General features: G+C 49.6%; 1 protein-coding gene across 2 annotated transcripts in view; it reads right to left on the minus strand.

Moving 5' to 3' along the window:
• Positions 1-5,782, minus strand: part of ADGRB1 (adhesion G protein-coupled receptor B1) — a 197,992-nt gene extending 192,210 nt beyond the window's left edge. For both annotated transcript variants that reach the window (XM_056485647.1, XM_056485646.1), the window contains exon 1: positions 4,903-5,782. In XM_056485647.1, coding sequence (XP_056341622.1) covers positions 4,903-5,642 — 740 coding nt within the window. In that variant the 5' untranslated portion in view covers positions 5,643-5,782. The remainder of the gene's footprint in view (positions 1-4,902) is intronic.
• Between the last annotated feature and the right edge of the window lie 4,053 nt (positions 5,783-9,835).

A 9,835-nucleotide genomic window follows, 5' to 3' on the forward strand; every position in this document is an offset into this window, starting at 1 on the left:
ATTCTATTCCTATTCTATTCCTATTCTATTCTATTCTATTCTATTCTATTCTATTCTATTCTATTCTATTCTATTCTATTCTATTCTATTCTATTCTATTCTATTCTATTCTATTCTATTCTATTCTATTCTATTCTATTCTATTCTATTCCATTCCATTCCATTCCATTCCATTCCATTCCATTCCATTCCATTCCATTCCATTCCATTTTCCATTCCATGTGTAAGGTCTTTGATGACCCCAGAGTTGACAATGGGGCAAGCAAGGCTTGTACAGGTCACAGAGATCTGAGTGTTTAAACTGAGTCAGGGCCCCCCTTTCCAGCCCCAGAGAAGAGTTCCCCACATTTGCCTCATCCATAAAACACCCTGTGACCACAGGCAAGAGGGACATTCCCAGCAGGAGCTGCCCATATGGGTCCAGTGGGGATTCACTGCAGGTGACAAGGTGACCTCTTTGTCATGTGCCAGGCTCTAATCAACCTCCTCCTCCAGGAGCTGGGAAGAGCTGCTGAGATTTGGACTTAAGCTGGGGGAAGATCAGGTAAAAATTCCAATTATTTCACCAGTTTTACACAGGAAAACTTTACACACGAGGAGAAATCAGTGCTTCCTTGCCCTGTGATTTGCTGTTCATCTCTGACCACATCCAACCTCTGCTCTCAGGGATGTCCAGATCAGACAACAGGGACAGACACAGGTGGAGAAGTGAGGAGCTGGAATGCAGCACCCCTTCCTGAGAGGCAATGAGAATGCACTCACCCAAACCCCTTTGCCATTTGGTTGGCAAATCCAATACTGGGGCAAAACCAAAGCCAAATAAATACCTTTGTCTGCAAGCTCAGCTGCTCCAGGGGGATTCTTGCTGGAGGAACAGAGCTGAAGATGTCAAGGAGAGGTTTGAGATCTGTCCCTGGGCAATTACTCACAGCTCATCATCAATCTCTGGAGCTTTCATGGCCACTAAAGCTCATCTCAAACACAGGAAATGACTTATCAAGTTATTCCTGCCCTGGGTGAGATTGGAGATTGGAGGGGAGGGGAGCTGTGCCACCCAGGATGATTCCTGCAGCAGGGAGGGTGGGAAGTGATTCATTTCTATGCCTCTGGTTCCTCTTCCACATCATGGACCCCATTCAGGAGCCACTCATCCACAAATCCAGGCAGAAGCTCAGCCCTGCTGAGGAGACCAAAGAACACACCAAGAGGGAGCAAAACCTCCCAACAACAAGAGATATTTGGAGGGTGTGTCCTGCAGTGAGAGATTTATGGAGTCCAGCCTACTTTATGCAGCAAAGGTTGAGAAAGAACTTGTTCATGGGCCTCTCCAAACAGAGATCAGACACTCTGAGACATCTTAATCAAGGTGACAGAGGAGGAAAAGCGCCTAAAAATGGAAGATGAAACGCCACTAACAAAACAGAAGTGATGAGTATGTGTGAGGAAGGGGCAATGGGAGCAGTAAAAGAATGGAAAAGTTTAGCAGGAAAGGCAGGAAAATCCCCAGCACTTCAGTCCAGCATTATTGTGTTTCAGTTATTCATTCATTATAAAAAGCCTCCAGCCCTGGAGCCACCTGATTTATCAAGAAGCAAACAATGTATTTTGAGGGACACTTTTAGCCTTGTTTTGCAATCAGCATCCTGGATCCCTCCAAGGTGGGGACACGAAGAGCAGAAGGACCAGAGAATGCTGCTTATCTCTTTGGGCCACCAAAATGTGACAGCACTGCAATGGTCTTCCAGGAGCAGCTCACACTGAGACAGGACTAATTAGACATTCATTAAGTGCCTAACTCAGCACAGCACTTAAGCACACATTTAACCTTCTCTCATTACAGGGTCACATCAGCATCCCTGTTAAAGCTCCAGCTCCAATTACAGAAGCCAGCTCACATTTGGGATGGTCACAGCATTTCAGGAGGTTTTTCCTTCTTCAGTCTCCTGCTCTTGCACCCCAAACCCATTCCAGGAATGCCAATTTGCATCCCAAAAAAGTGAGTTTACATCTGAACATCTCTGCCTTCTTCCCACATTTCGTGAATTAGCCAAGGGAGAGCTGATAATGGCCAAAAATTATTTCCATGTTGAATTGTCTTCTCCTGGAAAACGGAAAACATTTCCAGTTCAAGCTGCCCAAGATTTCAAAGCTTGTCTTGCTGATCCGCCAGGACAAGCTCCATGTGCAGCAAAACCAAAATATCTGAGGGATTCTTCTGCAACCCACCACTGCCTGCTGTACCCTCTGCAATGTCTGTGTGGGACAGTGAGTGCAAAATGAGCCTCACTAAACCTGGGAAGCAAATTTGGAGCAGTTTCTCCTTCCTCCAGACACTGAAGAACAGATGCTCTACATAAGACCAGGGTCACTTTGGCCGAGTTTCTTTGTGAAGTCCCTCAGTAAATGATCATAAACTTCCCTGTGCACCTGAGCCAGGTGTAAAATCACTGGCCATGAGTGAAAACAGGCTGTCAGTTATGTTTTCTTGAGAGTCCCTGTAGTCCTGGAGCAACAGGATCCTCTTGGAGTGAAGCTTTCACAGAGATCTCACCCCCAGACCGTGAGCCAAAGCACAGCTGTGTCCACTGCAACATCCCACTGCAGATTTGCACCCATCCATTTGCTTTGGAAATACCCAAGGAATGAAAAGGCACATTAGGGAAAGTCAGGTTTCATATTTCAGGATGGTATCTGGCAATTCATAGGATGGTTTGAGTTGGAAGGGACCTCAAAGATCATCTCATTCCAACCCCCTGCCATGGGCAGGGAACCTTTCACATTCCTCCTTGTGCCTTTAAAGTCATCAGATTAGATTGGTACAACTCACACATCTCCACTTGTTCCAAGATGAAAGTGTTAAGACAGGCCCAGAAACAACAAATGACTCAGAAAGCAGCAGGGAGGGGAAAATAGCAATGATAATAATAAAAAAAAAAAATAAAAAAGCTTGTTGGGAAAAAAAAAAAAATGCTACAAATACAATCAGAACAGCAGTGATTGCAATAACCAGCATCAGCACTTGGAAATCAGGAACCCTATCAAAATATTCCACCCACAAAATGCTGTTAAGGCATTGCTGACTCCCTGTCCAAATTGGATCTCGCCTCCATCTTCCTGATCAAGCCTTTGCATAAATCAAAACAGACACAGTGACAGACAGAGCAGCACATGGAGAGCCTGGGCACCCTGCAAGCATCGTTTCTGTGTGGATGGCATCCCACCAGCCAAGATGATAATTCCCTGTCTTCAATATGGAGCAGATGTGAGCAGCCAGCAGAAAAATTATCTCCACTCTACAAATATTTGACACCCAAAAAGGATTTTGATTCAGCCACCCTTGAGCCTCTTTCATATTTACTTTGTGGGAACATTCAGGCACTCGAGCTGGACTAGGAGAGATCCCTACAAAAGCCAATATTAAGCTTGAATGCTTCAGGATTTGCTGAAAATCTTACTTCAAATTTCACCTTTGGATGCAGTGAGAAAGGTCACACTGCTTGGGTGGAATGCATAAATCACCCAATCAGCAAATTCCAGGCATGACACACGACTGAACTCCGAGGAGGCTCCTCACGAGCTGTTCACACAGGAGAAAAGGGCATTGCAAGGAATGAAAAAACACCCAAACCAGATCTGGAGAGTCTTGTGCTCATGGCCAAGGAGGGAGGCACGACTGAAGAACCAATTTGCAGGATTTATGGCTCGGCTGTGCCTTCACGTATTGATCCACAGATCAGCGAGAAGCAAAATCTCCCCCAAAATGCACTGAAGAAAGCACGAGTACCTGATCATAGCCTAATCTCTCAGCTAATGCCAGGCTGCAGTCTGCAGGAAAATCACTCTGCACAGCCTGAATCTCTGCCTGGCCACCTCCTTCCTCCTGCAAATCAAATCCAGCCTCTTCCCCTCAACTCTGAGCAATCCCACCCTCAACACAGGTGAAAAAGTGATCCCAAATTCCTGATCCAGACAGATGTCAACTTTCTGCTGGTGGCAGAGGACATTTCAGTCCAGCACCTGAAGAAGATGAGACCCTAGGGTGAGGGTCAGGTCTGAGACTCACTGAACTGAGGCTCCATTCCCTGCCACCTGCATTCCTATTTAGCATCACACCTCTGCTTTATGTAACCTGGCTGGGAGCTGAGAATAAACACCCCAGAGCTGCCCTGACCCAGGCAGGGAGGAAAAGGCTTCATTTTTGGACCCCCTGATTCCTTTCTGCTTGGCAAGGCTGTGTCAAGTCTCTGGAAGGAGCATTTCCCTCCCCAGCACAAAATCAGACTTCAGGATCATCCCACCTTGACACACAGCCCTTTTTGTCATGCCTCTCCCACCTCCCCTGTCCCTTTCCAGCCCACACCATACTCAAGACCACGATCAAAACCCAATGAAATATTTGAGGAATGAGCCCCAGCAAAGGCATTCCTGAATTTCCTTCCTGAATGCCTCCAGAAGGAAAACGAAGCTGGGAACAAAACGAGTGTCTTCTGTTGCCATCCCCTTGAACCAAACACAAGGATTAAGTTTTCCCTAGGAATTAAAAGTGGCTGATAGGGCTGCTGAGAGCAGCCCTGAGAGAGAGCTTGGATCCTGCTTTTTCTAGGACATCTGTAATTATGCTGGAAAACTGCTCACCCTCAGGTAAGAAGCTCCTTCTCAAGCAGCTCGGAGTAAAACAAGCAACGACCAAGCCCCGAGAATTAATTGCAACAACTTGGGGAATATTTAGGGGCAGCTGATTTGCAATTCCACTCACAGGCTGCTAAGGAGTTACCTGACCTGCCTGTCGAGTGGGAAATGAGGATTTTCATGCCAGGCATCCACGGAGGTGACTGGGCAGTGTGAGAGGAGAGCCCAGCCATCCATCCCTCCCTCCCCAGCACCCTCCACTCACCCAGGAACTCGGCTCCATTGCTGTCCTTGGGGCTGCTCACGCAGTTCTCCAGGTAAATCCCATCCTTGTAGCAATCCTCCTTCTTCCTGGTGAAGCCCAGGACCTCGCTGGCCTGATCCAGGAGCTCCCCTCCCGAGCAGGAGCAGGGGGTCTGCATGATGCCGCACGGGTGGGAGCTGCTGCTGATGGCCAGGCAGGCATCCAGCCACTTGCAGAGCATCTGGCAGGCGGCTTTGCTGGGGTTCCTGTTGCCCACCACCAGGTATTCCACCGAGAAGTCCCTCTCCTGAGCCTTGCTGGGCTTCCACCGCACGGGCCAGGTGTCGGCGCCCGGCGGCGCCGTCTGCTTCATCTGCAGGAACTGTTTGTTGGACTGGAGGAAGGCGAGGCGTGTGGAGCCGTCACAGAGCTTCAGCACATCGTCAAAGCTCTCCATGCCCAGGTAGGTGCGGGTGGACTCCAGGAAGGAGTCGAACTGGTAGGTGCGGATGCGCTGGTGGTCGCAGGCGCCGGAGGGTTTGAGGATCTTCATGTACAAGGTGTACCTGCGGGGGTCGGGGTTCTGGATGATCCAGGAGCACAGAGACGAGTTCAACGGGAAGACGGCGAAGGAGGAGAAATACCCAAAGAATTTCCCTTGGACCAAAGTGGTGCAGGGAGTTTGTGCCAGGTCCAGAGCGACCACGGTCCACACAAAGTAGAGTGGAGATACCAAAAGCAGGTTCAGGGCGGATCCAATGCTCCTCATCCTAGGTCTCTGGTCCTCTGGAACTCAAAGTAAATGTCAAGCAGGTGCCAGATCCTGGACATAACAGGGACCAGCTTAGAGGAAAAGCAGAGTTTAAGAGGCTCAGGATCCGAAATCAAGGCGATCCTCCCATGTCTGGATTTGAGCTCCCTCCTGTGGCCATAAACAACACCTGGAAAAAACAGGGGAGGGAAGGAGGAGGGGAGAGAAAGAGAAGAGATTTGGGATTTGGCGGTACTTTGATGTTGTTGTTGTTTTTATTAACCCTTCACTGAGAAGCCCCAGCAGCCCCATCAGTTTTCACGGGGGGAAGATGCAGCCCCACATCACCATGCCCAGGTGAGGTGGGTTTGGGGGTGTCCCCACCCCGTGACTCAGCCAGGGGTGAACACAGCTGTGACCTGCTCTCCTTCCAGTGCCCCCTGCCCATGCAGATCCCTCTGCTGAGCCGAGCAGAGCCCTGACTGTGAGTTTGAACCATGTCCCCAAAGAAAACAGGATTGATGTCTGGGCTGGGGAGTCTCCAGCTCTCTCCATCCCAAGGGAGCCAGGATGCTGGTTCAACACAGACACCTGGGGAGGGTGGGCTGGAGGTCAGCATGGCCAGCTGGGCTCTGCCTCCTCTCTTCCTTCTGCCAGCACTTTTTTTTTTTTAGCCTCTTAATGTCCCTCTTTTTCTCTCTCCCTTCCACCAAAACAGTGCAGGGGAGGGAGTTGCTGCTCAGAACCCAGCTCTGGTGTAACCCTGAGGCCAGATAGGATAATAGAATGAACTGCACACCCAGTACAGGAGCTAAAAAAGACAATAGAGACAGATTTTTGTCTTCCCACAACCACATCTCCTTTCACCCCTGAGTGCAGGACACCCCAAACAAAGCCTGTGATGCTGCAGCCAAGCTTGGAGCATCTGCAGAGAGTGAGAGCCCCCTGTGCCAGCCCCAGGAACTCCTTCACCCCCAAAACCCTTCATCCAAAGTGGAATCCACCCTGCAATGCCCTGAGGATGCATTCCCTGCAGCTTCTGTGGCACAGATTCCTGCTTCAGCCCTGCTCCTCCCATGCCACAGAGGCTCCTCTGCACTCCTGCAAATCTCCCTTTCTCACCCCAACAAAAGACTCTCCTGTGGTCCCTTCCCTCCATCTCCTCTCCTTCCAGCAGAGAAAGGGAAATAAGATCAGTAGCAGGACTTTCCTTATCTTGTACCCCTCCCACAATTGTCCCCCCAGATTTGGGGAGGGGCTGCAGGAGGGGCAAACACTCAGAGTTGGGGCAGAACTTCTTCACTGCTAATCACAGAGCCATGATATTTTTCCTTCCCACTTTTCCAGATGTTTTCCCTTCTTCCCCTCTCTCTACCCCAGGTAGAGAGAATCAGGTGTTTCCCCTGGGGTGAGGCACTTGCTGCCTCCAAAACTGATCTGGACAAGGGGGAGCCTGGGAGGAAGATTTCAGACAAATGCCACCATTTTGGGAGAATTCACAGTTCATAGTGAAAAGCCAGTGCTCAGAGCCTCTGCACTGAAATACAAACATCCCAATTCCAGAGGAGCAAACACTGCCCTGGGCTGCAACCTCCAAACAATTCAGATCATCTGGGATGTGCTTCCCATGGTCAGGGTGGCACTGCCAGGAGGGAATTAGGGTGAGAGGCTATGGAAAGGGGTATCTGCATCCAGGGAGGAGCGAAAACTCGTTTTGATTGCAGCCACTGACCCATCTCCAGCTCCATGGTGTCCCCAGATCTGTCCCCACTGCTGTCCCCACTGCTGTCCCCAGTTCTGCCATCCCCCACCCCATGCCAGGCTCTGCCCTTCCCAGACTGCAAACAGAGGCAACTTCCAAATCCCCAGCAAATCCCCAGAAAAACCCAGCCCCAGGAGAGACTGAAAAGCAAGAGGTGAGGAGCCCACAGACCATCCTGTGGATCTGGGAAGAGATGAGAAGCTAAATGCTCCTCCACATTCATTCAGTTTCTCTCCCTGCTCTATATCAAAGGCACACCCTGCATCTCCCTTCTTCTGCCAAAACATTTTCTTTTGGGCAGGAAAGGGTTAGGGAACTCGAAATCAGACCTGCTCTTTGCAAGCTGGGTCTCATCTCAGCTTCAAATCGCTGCCACCAGATTCCTGAGTGTGTGTTAGACCTGACACTAATCAGCATGGAGTCCAAATGCATTTGGACTTAAATTTTTTACAAGTCAGATCCCCACTTCTGGCTGGTTTGCAGCCTACAAAGCTTGACAGTGCAAATCTCACCTTGCCAGGCTCCTGCCTGCCTCTGGGGCCAGAATTCAGGAGTGAAAAGGGATGAAAACCTGGTCTTGCTTGCAAAAAAATGAACAGATATCTACCAAACATCTTATAAATTTCCTGATTAGGAGGAGGGGCTGCCTAAATAAGACTGTGAATGCTTTAAATATCAAGAGCTGAAAGGCTCTTGCTTTATCTGAGACTCTGAAAGGGGCTGCTGGCTCTCTTAGGGCAGTGCTGGAAAAGCTCATTCTGTCTGCAAATCCAAAGTCTGCTCGACCTTCACCCTGATGAGCCAGCCAGGGATCACAGAATTATGGATGTATTGAGTTGGGAGGAATCACAAGGATCAGAGTCACAGAGGGGGTTGGGTTGGAAGGGACCTGAAAGATCATTTTGTCCAACTCTCTCCCATGGGCAGGGACATCTTCCACCATCCCAGGCTGCTCCAAGCCCTGTCCAACCTGGCCTTGGGCACTTCCAGGGGTGGGGAATCTGGAATCTCTCTGGGAAGTGCCTCACCACCCTCTGAATAAAGAATTTCTTCCCAGTATCCAATCTAACCCTGCCCTCTGTCTGTGGGAAGCCAATCCCCCTTGTCCTGTCACTCCAGGCTCTTGTAAATAGTATCTCCATCTTTCTTGTCATCTTAACCTCTGGTCCAGACCAGAAACCTGCTTTTCCTGGTTGGAAGCAGGAGCCAGCAGTGCCTCCATAGCAACCAGATGATGAGGAGACAGGGTTTGTTTTGAAATCCAGTCCTTAATGGTGACTTCAGCTCCTGGGATCCAGCCCAGGCCTCCTGCCCTCCACAAACTCAATTTTTTCTCATGCTGACCACAGACCTGCTTTTGTCTGAGGATGTGGTGAGCACAAAACAAATTCCTCCTCACTGCCCCTGTCTGGGAAAAGCACCATAAAAGCCAACAAACTTTACCCAGACCTGCTACAGTTGTTAAGTCTCACAACTGATTTCCCCTCAGTGCAGTCCCATCTGGAAGGTTTCACCATAAGGAGCATAAACATATTTTATTTCTTTTTCAGTTAATCCCTGCTGAAATGGGAATCTTTACTCAGAGCAGGAGTGGATGGGCAAAGCCCCCTCCAGACCTGGATTTTGGCTCAACAGGTGTTGGACCTGGCAGGGAGGGAGGATGCAGCAGGGACCTGAGTGGTGATTCATGTCAGCAGAGATCCATCTCCTACATCTCCATCCCAAAATACCCCAAGGGGGACACATAACCCCAGGCTACAGCCTGCAGCTGGGGAAGTGATATTAAATGAGTGAAAAAAACAGATTATTGCAGTGTTGGGGGTCACATTTCTATGGCACACAGTCAAATTTACCCATGGGTAAATGGGTCAGCACATTCCCATGGTTTTTGCCACAGTCATGCTAAGGTAGCCTGGCTGTTTCTGGAATTTTGAGGCATCCTTTGGAGCACACAACACCTCCCCTAACCTCTCCTTCCATCTCTGCCTGGGGACAGCTGGTGGCACTGGAGCACCTTGGGCTGTCCTGTGCCTGTGTTTCTCAAGGACAAACCAAAATATTGTTGCCTTTGAGTGCGAGTCCCTGGCAAAAATGGTTTTTCATCCCAAGAAACCCACAGAAAGAGGCTGAAAAGTTTGGTCTGCATGGTCCTTGTGCCTTGGTTGCCTTGTGCAGGTGCCAGGGGTGATAAAGGGGGGGGTTATGAGGAGCTGTGAGCCACCAGCCAGGCTCCTGCACCCTCACACACTGGGCACAGCCCTGGAAGTTTGTTCTACCATTTGCCATCCCACTCTGGCATCCACTGGATCAGAATTCCCTGGGACAGACCTTCACAGCTCAAATCAACACCAGGCAAGGACTGAATCCCAGGTTACACCTGTGCTGCCATGGGGGTTTAGGCACTGGTGCCAGTGAACTCTGGAGCCTGGAAGATACAGAATCATCTAAT

Source organism: Oenanthe melanoleuca, chromosome 2, assembly GCF_029582105.1.
Source record: "Oenanthe melanoleuca isolate GR-GAL-2019-014 chromosome 2, OMel1.0, whole genome shotgun sequence".
Classification (NCBI taxonomy): Eukaryota; Metazoa; Chordata; class Aves; order Passeriformes; family Muscicapidae; genus Oenanthe; species Oenanthe melanoleuca.